The 17,412-nt window shown below is 56.1% G+C and overlaps 6 protein-coding genes across 6 annotated transcripts; 5 read left to right on the forward strand and 1 right to left on the reverse strand.

Moving 5' to 3' along the window:
- Window positions 1-5,665: 5,665 nt before the first annotated feature.
- On the forward strand, window positions 5,666-6,062 carry C7974DRAFT_430562 (Tim10/DDP family zinc finger-domain-containing protein; the record flags this gene model as incomplete). The annotated part of the gene is made up of 3 exons (XM_046144713.1): window positions 5,666-5,673; window positions 5,726-5,795; window positions 5,871-6,062. 3 exons carry the CDS (start codon window positions 5,666-5,668, stop codon window positions 6,060-6,062), a joined length of 270 nt encoding a protein of 89 aa, XP_046000972.1.
- Window positions 6,063-7,855: 1,793 nt separating this feature from the next.
- Window positions 7,856-8,678, forward strand: C7974DRAFT_430563 (hydantoin racemase-like protein; the record flags this gene model as incomplete). The annotated part of the gene is made up of 2 exons (XM_046144714.1): window positions 7,856-7,987; window positions 8,037-8,678. The coding sequence occupies 2 exons, from the start codon at window positions 7,856-7,858 to the stop codon at window positions 8,676-8,678; spliced, it is 774 nt and encodes a 257-aa protein (XP_046000973.1).
- Window positions 8,679-8,948: 270 nt separating this feature from the next.
- C7974DRAFT_384628 (uncharacterized protein) lies at window positions 8,949-10,941 on the forward strand. Its single transcript, XM_046140864.1, has one exon. The coding sequence runs from the start codon at window positions 9,041-9,043 to the stop codon at window positions 10,475-10,477; it is 1,437 nt and encodes a 478-aa protein (XP_046000974.1). The 5' UTR covers window positions 8,949-9,040; the 3' UTR covers window positions 10,478-10,941.
- On the forward strand, window positions 10,617-11,615 carry C7974DRAFT_446280 (uncharacterized protein; the record flags this gene model as incomplete). The annotated part of the gene is made up of 1 exon (XM_046145591.1): window positions 10,617-11,615. The coding sequence occupies one exon, from the start codon at window positions 10,617-10,619 to the stop codon at window positions 11,613-11,615; it is 999 nt and encodes a 332-aa protein (XP_046000975.1).
- A 2,716-nt stretch (window positions 11,616-14,331) lies between these two features.
- On the forward strand, window positions 14,332-15,672 carry C7974DRAFT_93188 (uncharacterized protein). The gene is made up of 2 exons (XM_046147540.1): window positions 14,332-14,732; window positions 14,790-15,672. The coding sequence occupies exons 1-2, from the start codon at window positions 14,706-14,708 to the stop codon at window positions 15,444-15,446; spliced, it is 684 nt and encodes a 227-aa protein (XP_046000976.1). The 5' UTR covers window positions 14,332-14,705; the 3' UTR covers window positions 15,447-15,672.
- Window positions 15,673-16,607: 935 nt separating this feature from the next.
- C7974DRAFT_93176 (ubiquitin-conjugating enzyme/RWD-like protein) lies at window positions 16,608-17,327 on the reverse strand. Its single transcript, XM_046147539.1, has 2 exons — window positions 17,045-17,327; window positions 16,608-16,972 (listed from the first exon to the last, which is right to left on the reverse strand). Exons 1-2 carry the CDS (start codon window positions 17,202-17,204, stop codon window positions 16,647-16,649), a joined length of 486 nt encoding a protein of 161 aa, XP_046000977.1. The 5' UTR covers window positions 17,205-17,327; the 3' UTR covers window positions 16,608-16,646.
- Between the last annotated feature and the right edge of the window lie 85 nt (window positions 17,328-17,412).

The raw sequence follows: 17,412 nt of genomic DNA on the forward strand, positions 1-17,412 counted from the left end.
ACCATGATACGAATTTCACGATTTACTTCAATCTGTGCTTAGCTGTGCTTAGCTGTGCGCGCTTATGGGTGTCGCTGGTGCAGTGCTAGATAGTTCGGTCTGCGACGGCACTGCGACAGCACTCCTCCAATGCTTTCCACGTCCACTCTATCGGTGCCTGACGATATGTGCTGACCACCCCCTACCTTGGTATCTTACACTATCACAGTCACGAGATAGGTACCCACGCATCCCAACTAGCCAGATAGCTATAGGATGCGTGTGTGTAGGACACAGGGGAGGGCTAGACTCTATACATAATAGTAGTGCGGGGTACCTACCTATTATAAGTAGGTATTAATAACAGGTACAAAGACTAGACTTCTCTATACCTATAGTACTGCTCTATTAGGTACTTACCTAGGCAGCTACTTATAGAGGTTATAGAACAGTCATAATGTTATTGACCTTAAGCTAGGTAGAGATAAGAAGAGGCCTGCCTATCTATAGATACCTAGAAGATGCCTACACTAGACTAACCCGGCAACACAGAGCCCGAGTGATGGCATAAGACGCGGTGGCAGTCCGTGCCTTCCTGCGTCCGCAGTCGCGGACGCACACGCAGGATGTCCCCGCGCCCGGACGGGCGTTGTGGCGGTACTCGCCAACCCACTGAGCAGATTTAGTAGATAACAGGAAGACCTTTCGTGAGAAAAAATGTCGGAGACGCAAGGACACTGAAGGCTTGGATCGAGGCTGAGATGCGACACGAGCAGCAGGCGCGCAGACAACGGAGGACGCGTGCAGGGCACGATACAGCGCAACACGAGACGAGACGAGACGAGACGAGACGTGTCGACGGTATTAAAGAGATTATAATTACGACTACTACTACTACTACTACTGCTCCTACTGCTCGTACTACTACTACGACTCCCTACTCCCCCATCACAGTCCCGCTATACATCTCGAGACATGCACCAAATCGCCGTCCAACGCTCACTACATGCAACCAACCCCATTCCCCTCCGCACCCAGACGTAAATACGCCTGGTGCATCGTCCCCAACACATCCCCACTGGCGTATCCAAAACGACCACGCCGTCGCAACAAGGTATCCAAAAAAAAACCCCCGCGCGAGCCAAGCGCGGGAGCAGTGCGGCGCTCTACTATACAGACATTCAAGACCTCAATGGGTGGGGTTGGGCGGCGGCGAGCGCGACGGCGACGGCGTGGCGCGGTCGGGCGAGCGGGTGAAGCTGCGGGCGGGGGCGGCCAGGATCTCGGCGATGGCGGGCGAGGGCGCGTGCAGGACGGGGTGGGCGGTGGTGGTCGGGGTCTTGGGCTCGTCTTGGCTGGACTGCAGGACTTGGCTGATGGGGGCGAAGGGCACGGGCTGCTGGATTATGGGCGATGAGGGCTCTGTGGCAGGCCGGGCTGATCGGGTCACTGGCTGTATTGTCGTCGCTGGTTTTGTCGTCGCCGGTTGTGCTGTCGACGCTGGCTGTGTTGTCGCTGCTGATTGTCCTGTCGTGGACTGTGCTGCAGTCACCGGCTGGATTGTTGTCGCCGAGTCCTCGTGCTTCAGCGGTGGGGGCGACGCTTGCGCGACTGGCTCTTCAGGTATTGCTACCGGAACAGGGTTGGCCGTGGCAGCCGGAGGACCGACTATACCATCCACAGACTGCTGCGACTGAGGACTCGCCGCCGAGTGCACTTGCTGCCTCATCTCAGGCGGCGGTGATGTGGTCCGCGCAATAGCGCTACTTCCCATCGGCGTGGCATCGTTGGATGTTGTGCTCAGGGACCTTGGGGCATCGGCAGATCGATCCCTCGTCGGGAGATTGTCGCGAGGCCTCATCAGATTTTGTGGGAGAGGCATATTGCTCATGCTGCCAGGAGGGCTCTTGGCTCGCTCCCTCTTGTCGGCTCGGTCTCGGTGCTCGTGCCTCATCTTATGAAACCAGTCAAAGGTGCCCTTTTTATCAGACGAACGATCGCCATCTGGCGGGCTGCCAAACACCATCGTTGACTCTGACCCCTGAACGGAGTCGAACTGCCCGCTTCGACGGCCGCCAGTAGCCCAACCTGAACTGCTCCCGAAAGAGCTCATACTCTTGTCGCCACCAGGGAGTGAGCCATGCAAGTCAGTCTGGCTTGCCGTCGGTGTTGCCCTACTCTCACCACGCTTGTGTCCTTTCCAGAAGCTTCGCCTGTCCCCTGCCTTTTCCTTCTCGTCCTTTACAAGTGGTGGCTCTTCATTCAACTCGGCTTCCGAGTATTCGGTCGCCGTCGAATGAGATCTGAAGGAAGCCGATGGGGACATACTAGGCTTCAACGTGGTGCCCGAGTGGCGCGAAGAAAACGTCTCGTTGCTCGCCTGGGGAAGCGCTTCTTTGGACCCGCTGGCATGCGATTGAGACGCAAACGGAGCTTGCGGTGGGTAAAGAGGAGAAACAGGCGCAGGAGCAACGCTGATGGCATCGAGACTGGAAATTGGTCCAGTTAAGGACGTGGTGGAGCTGTGCGCGCTGGGAAGCTGGCCGGAGACAAGTCTCTTCTTCTGTAACTTATTCGGCTTGCGTCCGTCCTTATCCTTTCCATGATTCAAATCCCCAGGGGACGGGGACACCTTTCCCAAGATTTGAGTGAAGGTGCGAGTCGTTGGAGTGAATTCGGCTGGTGGACCGGAATCGACTGGTGCTTCTATGAACTCGGAGCGTTCGCGGGTTGGAGTCAGATGGGGACTACGACGTCCCGTGCCTTGGGCGGGCGGCGGATGCAACACGTGCGCAGCCTGAACAGAGGCAGGGGTAGGGGCAGGGGCTTCGATTGGAGTGTTAACCTCGCTTGGCGGCACAACACCTGGCGTTGACGGCGGGAACGCCCCGGGAATAGAATCCAAAGCAGGGGTGTCCGCCAATGGCTTAGATTGCTGCGAGACTTGGGCAAAAGCAGGTTTGGGGAGCTCAATCTTTCCTGGGGGAAGCGTCATTGCACGCTTTGGAGTGGCTTGCTCAGGGACAGGCTCAGCGGGTAAGCTGACTGGTAGTGTCTCGGGTGCTGACGCAATTCCCGTCTCACTTTGGGCTCCAGGTTGAGGAATGCTTGTTGCTGCAGACTCAATCGTGGTTGGTGGCAGCAAAGCCTTGCCGTCTTCTACGGTAGGTGTCGATGGCCCCTGAGGCCGATTGGCGAAGCGAGGGCTGTTTATAGCTGGAGATCGTTTCGTTGGCAGAGTGTTGCTTCTATGCACACCAGATGCGGGTGGCGTGACAAAGCCTGGAGTGACAGGGCTGGGTACGGCCCCAGAGTGACGTGAACGCTTGGAAGAAGTCGAGACATTCCTGCGCACACCACCATATCTGCGCAGACTGTCGGCACCCGCACTCGAGGACGTGGAGGCCGAGCGGTTGATGCCCGAATTATTTCTTCCAGGCGTCGTCGGAGTTCGTGCTTGTGGTGTATTCGGGCCGCTCTCAATCTGCTTGACAGTGCCTGCGTCGACAGCGGTGCCCTCCATACCAATCAGGAAATGGTCTTGGTTGTCAATGAGGAAGATCAACACGTCCTGATTCAGCCTGTAGTCCTGTGGGGACATGTCGTGCTGCGGGTGGGATATTATTCCGGGCTGGAAAATTGCTGCCAGATTGGATGTTGTCATCTTATTGACATCGGCCTTGGCAGCAAAGACTGCGAGTAGGTCCAGGATATACAGCAGCAGTTGGCGGTTCAGGGAGGGCAAGCTCTTGATCGAATGCTGGTAGTTGCGTACAGCTGCGTTTGGGTCGAAGCCTCCAACTGACGGTGACTGGCCCTCAATTGGGCCCACGGCCTCGGCTTGATGGTTTCGCAGTGGCTGGCGGAAGCTGTCGTAGTTGTCGAGGGGGATGATGGGTTCTGGCAGGTGGTTGAAGTATCTGCGCAGGATGTTGGCTGCATCGTGCACTGTGTAGCCTGTCCAGTCCAGCCCTTTGCCGTACCGCGGCGGGGTGTCGAACGAGATCTTGAGCTCCTTGATCCTCTTCTCTGAGCCTGCCAAGCGGAAGATGCCCTCGACGTCAGTCGCTAGGAGGCGTTAGCGTGAGCAAGCAAGCAAGCATGCGCAACATGACTGACCTTTCTCTTTCAAGAAGACGCCGCATTTGGCGACCACGATGGGCACGTAGCCGTAGATGTAGCTCTCGCCGTGCTCGTTGAACAAGGATATCGCTACGTTTGCGTAGGGTATGCTTGTGATGAGAGGCACGCCGAAGATGCCCTGTGGCACGGCTTCTGCTGCGAGAGGTCAGTATGAGTGCAACGTGACGTGGATCGGAGGGCTGCGTGCGCGCCCAGGCAGGACAGGACTCAGCCTTGCCCAGAGCGCGTCCGCGGGCGCGGCTGGCGACAGCGCAGGTCGGCGCGGTCGAGCGCGCAAGCAGCATGGAGCGTGGAAAGGCGCGTTACCTTTGTGCTCTTCCTCTTTCTTCACGGCGCGCTTGCTGAAGGTCTTCCACCACGACGTCAGGTCGCGCTTCGCGGACACGGGCTCGTTCGCGGACAGCGGCGCGGGCTGCGGGTCGCCGTTGCGCACGCGCGGCGTGTGAGGGTGGTGCTGGGTCGCAGCAGGCATGGCGGGCGGGCTGAGGGTCGCGGCGCTTCAGGCGCGGGCGGGCGGGCTGCAAGTGATCGCTGCGTGTTGCGGAGTCGCAGAGTGCGGTGGGCCCGCAGAGTGGGCGGGCTGGCGGCAGAGCGACGGGGCCACTGTGACGTCGCAGCGTAGCGAGCGGAAGAATGGCAGGCCTGCGGGGCTCGCCGTGTGCTGCGCGAGGACGGGTGCGCGGAGCTGGGCAGCGCGACGGCAGCGGGCGCTGGGCGCGGGCGGTGCGTGGGTGCGAGCGGTGCGTGGGTGCGAGAGCTGTGCGGCGCGTGGGTGCAGCGTGCAGGCGCGCGAGCTGGTACACTACGGGCGCCGTGGGACAGCGCGACGTGGTAGTGGCAGCGGTTAGGGGTCGATGCGACTGGCCGCGAGGGTGTCAGGCAGCAGGCAGGGAGCGGGTCGCAGCGAGAGGCTGTCTGCGCCGGGCAACGGGCGGCGGCGACGTCAAGAGCAGGGCTGGGCTGCAGAGGGCAATGATCGCGGCGATGGGTGCGCGCTGGGGATGCTGGACGGGCACTTGGCGGCGCTCCTCTGGTGGCTGATTGATTCAAAACCAGGAAAGACGGCACCACGTCGTCTGACACGCAAACTGCGCAGCGTCAGAGGCCAGGGCTGGGGCAGCGCGCGATCAGCAGCAGCAGCAGCAGTGGCAGCAGACGCAGATGCAGACGCAGACGCAGCAGAGCTGGATTAAGAGAGCTGCTGTCGCTGCTCATTACTCGGCCCAATACCAATAAGAGGCTGCGCTTGGCGCTGAAAGGTACCGGTACAAGCGTCACCGGAAATGAGAAGCTGCTGGCCCACTGTGCAACGATCCATGAGCGCGGGAAAGCCTGGAGTCAGCGTTCTGGATCGAGGCGCTCCTTCCGTCTGCAGCTGCTTGGGGACGGGTCGGGGAAGGTGCAGCCGTCAGGCGGCCTATGCGCCCCCAGAGCTTCACGAAAAATACCCAGCGCCGCACGTCATACCATCAACCGCATCGACGCCGCGTGTCCTGACACACCCAAATCTCCGTTCCATCTACATCGCACACGCACACCCGCCATGGATCAGTATGCACCCACTTCCCAGCTGCACGTGTGTGCGAGGCTAATTGACGCGCAGGCTCTCCCAGTCCGAGCAGCGCGAGCTCCAGAACCGCATGGAGAAGAAGCAGATGAAGGAATTCATGAACGTGCGTAGTCGTCTCCTGCGTGTGCATTGAGATGGATGCACGCACCGATATTCCAATCGCCGCTAATCCGTGCAGATGTACTCCAACCTCGTCCAGCAATGCTTCGACTCCTGCGTCAACGGCTTTGAGAGCAAGTCGCTCACCTCGCGCGAAGAGGGCTGCGTCATGCGATGCGTCGACAAGCACATGAAGGCCTCGCAGCGTCTGGGTGACAGGTTCCAGGAGCAGAACGCTGCCATGGCACAGGGTGGTCTGCCCGGCCGATAAGCCGCCAGAAGACGCTGCAGCCCATGTACAATAGCTGGAGAAGAGAGGATACAAGAGATGTATCAGTAAAGAGTCTCTCACTGACACGAGGCTCGAGATATTGGCGCGCCGAGTCGCTCCATCTGCATGGAAATGTACAATATAGGAACAGGATCTGGGTCTGGGGCGCGTACAACTCCCCTTACCAGCAGCAAGTTTTGTATAACGAACCACAAAAACCTCAAGCAGTCAGCATTTTGGTCATGTAAAAAACACTCTATCCAGTATCACAGCCACCGCTGTAGCACGAGGACACAATCGAACAGATTACACGTGGTGAGCACAAGCAATTGTCCAAGACCTTGTCCCGCGCGTAAAGAGAGCATCAATAGAAACCTGTGCCCACTCATTCGTGTGCCTTTGAACACGCCATGCCACGTTGCTCTTAGCAACCATGTTGCTCTTCGCAACGGCCATGTCTTCACGAGGCTGGACGATACCGTGGAGAAGTTTGCTACGGACAGTGCGTTGGCTTGTTATCTCACCAAGCATCCACAAACTACCAAAGCCACAACCCACTTCGCGCTGCATGTCACAGCCCCAGATGTCGCAATGGTGCTTCACGATCTACTGCATCGGGCCTACTTATGTGCTGAGTTAAAGGGATCATCCCGCAGTGCTGTGGCGCAAACCTCCACGCAAACAAGAGATTGCCGATTAGGTAGCATTATAGATCCAGAAGTGGTGAAGCGGCAGCTCTAGAACCGATTCGAGTTGCAACTCGTCTCGCAAGCGGTGGCTGTGCGGGACGGGTCATGTTAAGAACGAGGTCATTGGCCAAGCTTTCCCAGATTGGCCTACGTCACAGGCGTCGACTTGTTTACCCTGCTTTGGTGGTCCAGCTCACCGCAACGACTCCCTATTTAACGCATCCCAATCACTCTCTGTCTGCATCACGAGCAAAGCATTCCTCAAAGTTACATTACGAGCCTCCAAAGCTACAAGAATCCTTCACCAACAACCAACAAATCAACAACCAGCAATCATGGGTCTTCTCTGGACTAAGCAGTGGGGCGGAAGGCACGGCGGTTAGTACACTTCTTGAATGCTTGCCTGGATAACTCGGCAGCTAACACATATTCCAGGCGGTGGTGTTGTCGCTGACAGGCATGGTGTCCGTCGGGCTCCCTTCAGGATCTCTTGCGGTCGCTTCTCCTGCTTCCGCTAAGCGGGATCTATTCTTGACGATGTTACGACTTGTAAGTTGCCGCTGTTCCGTGCTGCACGGCATCTGCTTACAGGAATAGTTTCCTTCCTCTCACACTTCGCGATAATGCCACCAGCGAGGGCGTTCGCATGGGATACCGCTTGATATTGGAGCGCCATGGGCAGGGCTACCGTCATCCTCGTGTGACCGAGTACGCCTCAATCATGCTCAGTATCATGATGTCTTTCATCATGAGAAGACGTGCATTAGCATCAACTCCCTCATACTCTGTAGTTTATACCAACCCATCAACTTCGACATATTAATTCCCTAGCCGCTCGTGACTTGACAATCTCTTGATGATCTTATGAGACATTACGACATCTGCAAGTAACAGCCTCATATGGCCGCATCTAGGCCATCAAGCAATAGATGTTGAAACTGGTCGTGCCGGCGCGTAGGCGCGTATGATGTCATCGCCGTCGCGTAAAACAAAACCCTGGTCGCAGCCACCTAGCCTAATCTCCACTAATTTTCCCATCACGCGTAAAATGTCCATATGGCGGGGGTAGCGTCACAATGCACAGCAAAGCTCCAGATAAACCTCATGGGTGAATACCGACAAGGCCGAAACCCCCGGTACAGCAAGATGCGCTCCATCCTGATCATCAACCCCAACTCGACGGTGTCGATGACCGATGGCCTCAAGCCACTGGTCGACGCCCTGCAGTTCTCAGACGTTAATCAACACCGCTCACCACCGCGTCCACGCAACTAATCCCAGCTAGACAACGCACGCCTACTTCACCGCCCCCGACGGCGTCAAGAGCATCAACAACGAAGACGACGCCCGCGAGTCCGTGAAACACTGCCTGCCCACCCTGCGCCCGCTGCTCGACCGCTACGACGCCTTCCTCGTCGCCTGCTACTCGCAGCACCCCCTCGTGCCGCTGCTGAAAGAGGAGCCCGCGATCAAAGCATCCCGCAAGCCCGTCACCGGCATCTTCGAGGCGAGTGTGGGCGCGAGTCTGCAGGCGATCCACCCGGACGAGAAGTTCGGCATCGTCAGCACGGGCAAGGTGTGGGAGGACATTCTCACAGAAGCTACGGTGCAATTCCTCGGCACGGGAGAGGATGCGGGGAAGCGGTTTGCAGGCGTCGAGACCACGGGGCTGAATGCGACGGATTTGCATGATGCGCCGGCGGAGGAGGTGAGGCAGAAGATGAAGGATGCGGTTAAACGGCTGCTGAGGAAGGGGAGTGTAGGGGCGGTTTGTTTGGGGTGTGCGGGGATGGCGGGGATGGATCAGATGGTGAGGGAGGCGTGTGTTGAGGAGCTGGGGGAGGAGGAGGGGCGGAGAGTGAGGATTGTGGATGGCGTTATGGCGGGTGTTGCGTGGTTGGAGGGTGCTGTAAGGGCTGGGTTCTAGTGAGTCGATGTAGTGCGGGTTGTGCTTGTTCTCTCTGTTAAGAGATGAATAGCTCAACATGAGCATTGACAATGGCGAAGATACCCTATTATCGATGTTAGTATCGGTCTAAGTATCAACGATAGATTGTATCGATATATTACTCTCTAATCCGCCTGCATTTGCAATAGGTGTTTTCAATAATACTAACATGTAGTGACCAGTGATAGATTGCTGCAGGGATGACGTATCGCAGCTCCATCCTAGCTCATCTCAACTCCACCTCATCAACTCCATCCCCGCAGTCCAAAGATCACCTCACACCTTAAGACACGCACTTTAATACCACTTGAAATCTTTCATTATTCGTGTAATTATTGATAATGACAGACAATCAGCCCATCGGCTTACACACACTTCCTAATGAGCTTTTAATCCAGATCGCAACACACCTCGACATCGAAGCCCCATCAATTGCCAAATTCGCCCACGAACCCTCAGCGGAGCTGACGAACTCAGACTGCACTCCTCTGAAAGACTTGTCCCGAGTATCATGGCGTTTGAGAAAGGTCGTTGTTCCGATCTTGTTCAAGACCGTCAGGGTGTCTCTCGATCCAAAGCCGCAATGGGTCCCACTGGATGCTCGACTCATCGAAAACATGCAGGGCCAGCTATCTACACTGAGCAACCACGAGTTCATGATCTACACCAAGATGCGCAGCAAGTTCAAGAGCAGCTCTGCCTTCGCTTTTGATCCGTCGTTCGACGACATTCTTATCAACCTGTGTAAGATCCAGGACGGTGACGAGTTTCTGAAATCATCGCCAACAATCTTGTGGTTACCGCATATCAACAGCAATTTCACAGACTTCAGCCGCGTTGTTTCGAAGTACCAGCTCAAGCAGCACATAAAGAGCATAGTAGTGCATACCGATATAGAGTACGGGCTCCGCCATGTTTCCACGGCCGATGCCCCCTTGGCTCGAGCAGTCGCCGAGATATGGGAGCAGATCTTCACCTGTCTCGAACCGAGCCGTGTCGTTGTAGCCGCTCCTCCAGCGACTCTTGCCGGCCTTCTCGACACGCAGATGCAGAGCTCCGACACATGGGCCTTCGAAATGAAAATGCACTACATCGAGCTGACTCAGGAATCTCCGAGACTCGAACACATGAAGTCGGATTGCCGGCCTTGGGATTCGGCGCTCATTCACCGCCGACCATGGTCACACATTGCATATAACGAAGGATCCTCCATCACTGCGTACAGCACGTACGAATACCACCTCAAGCAGTCCCCCAAGATCCTCTACCTGCTTCTTATGCGCCTGGCTAAGGAGGTCGAATCGTGTTGCAACATCACATCCTTCAGCTTCACTGGTGTGTTTCCCTTCGCAACGAACGTCACAAGCATCATACGCGCTCTTCACCGCATACCCACGCTGCGGAACGTCACTTTTCAACTGGCACCTGGACCTGAAAACGACCTGCTGGGCCCCTCGTATCGCACAGGCATGGGTAGAGCTCAGTCCAGCGACATCTGGCTCGAGTGGAATGAGAGTTACAAGGTCATTGCTAGCTACCTGGGCGTCTTCGACTTCGGCGACGGTGCAGAGTTCAGGAGTAGGGACTGTACGAGCAAGACACTGACTGACGACGTTGAAGAGATGGTGGGGTTGCTGAGGCATAGAGGCGCCGGGTGGAGGAGTAAAGAAGGCGAGACAGGCGTGTGGGTCAGGGATTATGCGCTGGACGACAGAGTCACAGAGCCTAGTGTCGACCAACTGACAGCGCTGACGGGCGACACCACAATCACGGTGTGAAAGGGTCAACGTGGCAGCAAGGTCCAAAGGTGATGGCTGTAGTTCTTCCATCACCTCCCAATCCACAAATACCCTCCAAACCACCCCACCATGCCCCCCATATCCCCACGTGCATCCCCCGACTCGTCTGTGTCTCGGCATGCGCTTCCTCGACCTCGAAGCCTGCTCCGACGGCGAACTGCACTGTCTCTACCACGACCCCGAACGCACCATCACGCTCCTCCAGCCCCGCACCTCCTGCGCACTGCACTTCTACGCCCCGCGCGACGACCCCCATTCGCCCATCAGCACGTTCCTCGCCCGCCGCCCGAACGCAGTCCACTCGTGGTGGCGCCAGGCGCTGCACGTCACGCGCACGCCGCATCTCAGCACCGCACAACACACCAGCCTTGATACCACGCTCCTTGACTCCCCGCCCGAACCCCCCCTCACCACCGCAGACACCGACGCAGCAACCCTAACCCACCTCTCCGCTCTCCTCCCCTCCATCCCGCACACCCTCGCCCTCGCCCTCGCCCTCGACCCCGCCGAGCTCCTGGCCTCCCTCCGCCCCCTACCCACGCCCTGGCACTGGCCCCCGCACGCACACTACCTTGAAGCGCGCCGCAACGCCCTGATACACCTCCCCGAGTCCCTGATACCGGCGCTCGTGACCCAGGGCGTGCTAGTCGTCGACGCAGCGGGCATCCGGTGGGCAGTAGGCGACGCGTGCGTGCTCGTCGCGGACGGCGAATGCAGTGCAGAAGGCGAGCGTGACGGAGCCTGCGCGCGCAGCAGGACGCAGCAGTGGGATATGGACGCGCAAGGGGGGTTTGGAGGCGGATGTGGAGTTCGAGCGTGTACACGGCCCCGCATCGCGCTCCTCGACCTCGTCGCCTTCCGCCGCCAGCGCGTCGGTGCGCTGGCCGGCCATACCCTCGAGCGCCCGGGACCTCCGGTCGTGGGCCCCGCGGAGCCGCGCTGCGGTAAAAAGGTCCGTATCCTGGCCGAGCGGCAGTGCGTGGGGCCCGATGGCGCGCGGTCCGTGGAGGCACTGCGCGACAACGAGGGAAGGCGTGGGTGTGCGCGGCGCAAGTGGGCGGGTGAGAAGGGGAGGAGACGGGGGGCGATGTGCTGGGACTCTGAGCGCGGGTTTTGAGGTCGAGATGGTGGATGGTGGTGTAGTTTGGGGGGGGGGGGGGGGGGGGGGGGGGGACGGTTTGCTGTTTACCGTTTACTGTTTACCGTTTACCGTTCACCATTTACTGTTTGCTGTTTACCGTTTACGGTTTGCTGTTCACTGTTCACTGTTTACCGTCCACCATACACAGCACCCCATTATCGCCGTGAGCAGTCGTGAGGCAGTGTGTGTACATGTACAAGCGACGACCACACTGCTGGGTTGTTCAGCAACGAAACGGGGCCATGCGTCAAGCAGCGGCACCCACTCTTCCCGCGAGATAGTCCTGGTGCTCACTTCCTGGTGGTCAGTCCCTGCGCGCCAAAGACTAATGGTCGCAGACTCTCGGTGTAGTTGTAGCTCGTCGGTGCCATGCAAGACGCTGACGACGAGTTGATCCCTTTGATAGTGGTTTGTGGTAGTGTTTTACAGTGTTGGTCTGTAGTAGCGCTGTACGTTTGCTACGCGCTGCCACAGGATTTCCTAAACTAGAGTCTCATTATTTGTCACTGCGATGGGGTAGCGTGACACCGGCTGGGGAAGTCCAGGTAGAGCATTAGAAGTGCTCATTTCGGGCTTCCGATGGATGTGGCTGGCTTCAGTAACTTCAACTTCACATAGGACGTTATGTAATGCGTGAGTGAATTCTATTCCCGGAGATGACTTAGCATTGGTTGTGTGATCGCGTACCATCTTAGCATACAACGCGTTCCGTATGTAGTAACAAGGTAGTCTGGAGATGTAATACAGCCTCGAATACAGGTCCGCCGGTACTAACTCCATGTGCCAACACTCAGCACGTGGACAGACGGGAGTCCCGGATGTGCTCGCATCATCACTAAATATTGACTATAAGATTATATGCGACTTTCCAGGCAGCACTTATGCCCGTTGTTCGGCACCACTGCATCAGCGGCATCATCACCCATCAGCAAGGCGCAGCACTTGCAACCGGTGAATCCACCCAGCAGCGCTAGGAACCTGACCGGTCCTGTGCGACACCCGAGCACTGGGGACAGAGTGAGGTGCTATGCTGACGATGACCGCCACGTACCTACCAGGACTAGTTGTGGCTGTGCACCAATTCCGATTCCTTCATGCAACGATTCAGACTCGAATCGTGGGAAATTGTTCTTCGCGAAGAAAGAGTTTAGCTCGAGGCGATCGATGGTTTTAAGGCGTGCACCAGAAAAGCAAGATTAATTACCGGATGTGGAAAGTAGATCTTGGAGTGTATGTGGCGACTCACGTGATGTATGTCACGGAGTCGCCGTCCCTGACATGAGAGAGCGGGTCGCTTGAGCTGACGACCAACAGTCTGGGTGCCTGGAGATGTAGGGAGTCGACCTTTAATGTACCCATCCATCGCTATACCAATAGAGCGATGTTGTACAGGTCCAGCCCTTGCTCATCGGACTAGGCTGAGGAGCCTGAAGACAAGCTCCTCTAAGCACGTGACGGCAGAATTGTGGTCCCTAGATCTAAGATATCAGCCTTATGAGCGGCGTGTCCGGATCGTCCGGGGAAGGACGTATTTAGCGGCATGGTGTTTACGCGTATCGAGAAATGATTGACATGCGCAGAAAAATTGGGAAATGAGCATGAAGATCGCTCGGGAAGACTTGCTTCTCGTCGAGAGGCTCGATAGGTCATCGAGGTGAAGGCCCAGGGTCCCACGTTTACTCGTCTCGGTGAGCCCGTGGAGGCAAATTATCGCGAAGCCCGTACTCCTGACTTGAGAGTCTTTGCCCCGAGCTAGCTCGCAGACGAGGTGAATAGGGTCCAATTGAGCGATCGTAGCTCTGATCGCGAAACGAACGCAATGTGGATAAAAGCTCGTTGGTGAGATAGGCGCACGTTATTTGCGTCCAACGAACCAGAAATCGTCTTTTGCGAAGGCGGCGTGCCATCAGCAAAGCCAACTTGGAGTCGCTGGCGAGGCTCCCAGCTTGCAGCGTCCATGATTCGGTATCCAGGCCCAACTGATCGCCAACGGTCGCTAAAGATGTCGGATTTCGCTAGCCCCTGCACCTCCAGGTACGATCCGACTTGGAATCGCGACACCAGGCTCACGTGGACTTGACCTGCTCCGAGGGTAATCTTGGTCGCGGGATCAATGAGCTTGGAACAAGGCAGCCACGCAAGCCATTTTCGCGTATGTACTGGAGTTGCAGTGCGAGGAAATTCATGTGGGAAGCATAGCCTTGTAGAAGCTCTGAACCAAACCTGTCTTTACGGCGAAATCCTCGCACAAAGGGAAATGACATGCGGAAGCGCTCAATGCTCACCGTATCTCATGCGTGTTATGGTCGAAGTGTAGATTTCGAAATCATTCGAACCCTCGAGACGTGCCCCTCCGTGAGCAATGCGTGTGCGGAAGGCTCGGTTGGCGCCCACTGAGAAGCTGAGGCTGTCGATACCGATGCGTCACGCGTCCCAGGAAGCGAAGATACAAGTTTTCAGGCTCTCCAGATCGGAAAATGATGATTAGTGGCGGATGGTTGTTCCGCTAGATGCGCTGAAGCCAGCTCGCCGTTGGCAGTTGTGAACCAGGACGTCCTAGACAAATTGGTCTGTGCCCTGTGTCCACTCAAGCCACATTCGACGCCATCGCGCGGTCTTCAGCTGAACACGCTCCCCATCGCGCTACCAAGACTTACGGGTACTGGTTAAGCTGCTGAAACCGACCACACCTTGCCTACCCTAGTAGGCTACGGCTGCAATGCTACTAAGGGCGCGAGTCGTTGCAGCTGAGGAACACGAATCTTTGCCTGTCGATCATAGCAACGCAAACTACCTCGCCGTCATCAGCACGAGTGTACTACGATGGAGGCCCTGTTTCTGCTAATGGTCCGCCGTGGTAGCTGCGGGTACATTCTTAGACCGATGGCTAGGGTGCCACCAAACTGTTGTCGTAGCTTCATATACTGGAGCCGGCGCTCTGCTCCTTCTTGACATGGAATCCGTTTTCAATATATCAACCACAGTATCCCTGCGCCGATCTTAAGACCAGGAATACGCACGCTTTATTATTCACTGACACAAACTGAGTGTTCCACCTTAGTGCTTATGCCAACGGCCCTCCCGTGCTTCCATGTAAGTTCTATGAATATGGCGTATTCCCTCCTGCACACCATATTGACTGGTGAACAGCTTCGGATGTCTGCAGCTCACGACATCGTCTTGCCTAAGCGCTCAATTGTACTAAAGCTTCTAAGCTTTCCATTATTTTTTGTTCTACCTGTCACCATGCCACCTCTTCATAATACTACGGCATATCAATATGCTGGAGAACTTGTCTCGAAATCTAAAGAGAGCCGGCTACTTCAGCTGGTCGTTCTTACCACTGTAGTTGTCGCGTCGTGTGCCGTCGCCTACCTTTTACAAAAAAAGAGCCGGAATGTCGGCACTAAAGTGGATTCTCCAGAGAAGCCATTTTCTAAGCCAACGCTTGAGAGACAAGACTCTGCGATGTGTCAGAATCAATGGGAAAGCGATCACAACAGTCGCTTATATTCTCTCAAGCAGGAAATTCTTGAAAAGACCGAGAAGCCAGTTCATCCATGGATATCACCACCACAAGCGTTGCCAGGACCGTACGATCCTATGTACTACCCTCTGCCAGCTCCTTCACATCGGTGTGAATCTTCTGGAACACCTGTTACAACTGTTGAAGGACGACACTCCACATCCTACACCAGTCTCGTCCCGAAAAGTGGAACTCCGCAGGGCGAGGCTGTTCTCTACGGTACCATGACAACGTCGACGAACGGCTGGCGACGATCACACTGGAACGTGACCGGCGGCTGAACCCTAATGATCTCGGATTTCAAATATATTATCTCAATGCCACGTACAAGAGTCCACACCTCGATCCCTCTTGCGGACCCTTACGACACATGCTTTGTTTGCATGAACTCGGTGGACATCAACGGTTCGAACATGACGCAGGACCGCTTAGCATAATGCTGATGAGTGCGAGTCGAAACCAAGCAGTAGTAATCAAGCTTAGTGGTGGCGGTCCACTTAGTAGCTGAGGTAGTGGATTGTGGGTGGGGACAGGCATGCAGTCATTCAGGATGCGTCACTGCGCGATCTGGCATGCTACAGACATCACAACCATGCAGCACAGACAAAAGTCATGCATGTATTGAACCACTCTATCTTAGTTTTGTGTGGCTGGCTGCGGACAAAGGGATGTGCCATGGACATGACTTTGCGTTGAACCATACATGCCAATATTAGCGCCTGACATATCAATCTACCCGAATTCACCGCGACGCCCCTCCCACACTCTCCCAATATTAGAACTCCGGAATCGTGCCATTCCGTCCTGTAATCGAAGCCCAGAGCTTGGAGACAGAGCCGGGGCTGGCGCCCGCCTGGGAGCTGGCCATAGCGCCAATACCTGCAGGTGACTAGCTCCCGCCCGAATAATGAGGCTGAAGTCTAGATGGCAGAAGGCGATCATAGCGTACGACTACACAGAAGTGTGAAGTGCGTCGATCGAGAACAAGGCTGTCTATCTGGCATTGGTCGTGCGACAAGTGTACCGAAACGAGGGTGCCTTGCGCCAGAACTGTAGGCTGGCGTAGACAAGAAGGAACGTGTCTCTACTCAGCCAGCCTCGCGCGTAGGCTGGCGAAGCGGCTTGTGAGTAATAGAGCAAATAGAAGTGGTCCGAGTAGTCTTGTGTTTCGTTTCGACACCGCTCATGCTCTCGAATCGAGTTGCACGACCATGTCACATGTCCATGAGTCTCAACCCTTCAGTGAAGCTTTGTGATATCATATACGCTTACAATGCGCACAACTCAAATAACAATCATGTCGTGACAGAACACCGTCTCAGGCTGCCGACTCGATTCCTCCATACTCAAGATCAGGTTCTCCGACCTAGTGCTTCTCTTGAGCACTGCGCAAGACCAACTTGATGCCTTGCAAGTGGGATCACATGTACTTGCGTAAGCCCAGATTGAAATTCGCCATGCCAATCCACATTGGCCCTCGATTACCTACCCCTCCCAGTATATCTCTCCGTCTGAGTGTAGAATCTGATGAGCGCCTCGGCGCCCACATAATCGCCTTGCCTGAATAGCTGCGCGATATCCACATTCAGCGGACTATCCGGCTCGGCACTGGTCAATAGCTGATGTATGCTCGTCATGGTCGTCGCGATGGTGTACGCAGGAGTCCAGCTCGTCTTGAGCAGATCGAGGCAGATCTCGCCGGTCTTGAAGTCGACATTTGGGTGGCAGATGGGCGTCACGAAGCGCACGGTAGGAGGGGAGTTGGGGTAGGAAGGAGGGATATGGATGTCGAGAAGCCATGTACCGCCTGTGTTAAGTCAGAATAGGTGTTCGAGTCTCTTTGCAGTAGTGCGCTGAGCAGAATCTGGGGTGGGTATACCTTCGTATGCTGTGCCTTCTACGCCTTTCAGAACTGCTCTCCAGTGCATCATGTCTTCATCTGCTGGCCCGAGGTCAAGAAGCTCGTCATTTGGATCCTTCTGGTAGGTCTGGAGCTCGGTCATGAGACGCTTCGTTGCGCCGCGCGAGGGGCCTGCCATGATGTGTATTATTCAACAGTACTGACGCAATATATGCTGTAAGAGGAATTCAGCGATTCTAATGAAGTCTTAAGAGCGTAAAATTGAGTCGCGTTAGCAATGATTATGGAGGCTGGCGCGCTGGTGGTGATGCAGCATCCAGCACCTCGGCCCCAGCGCTCCTGCCCTTTGCTGCCCCGAGCTTGCTGCCCCACCCAATTTTTGGATC

The sequence above is a fragment of the Boeremia exigua genome (genome assembly GCF_020726555.1).
Source record: "Boeremia exigua strain MPI-SDFR-AT-0100 chromosome Unknown C7974scaffold_2, whole genome shotgun sequence".
In the NCBI taxonomy this organism is placed as follows: domain Eukaryota; kingdom Fungi; phylum Ascomycota; class Dothideomycetes; order Pleosporales; family Didymellaceae; genus Boeremia; species Boeremia exigua.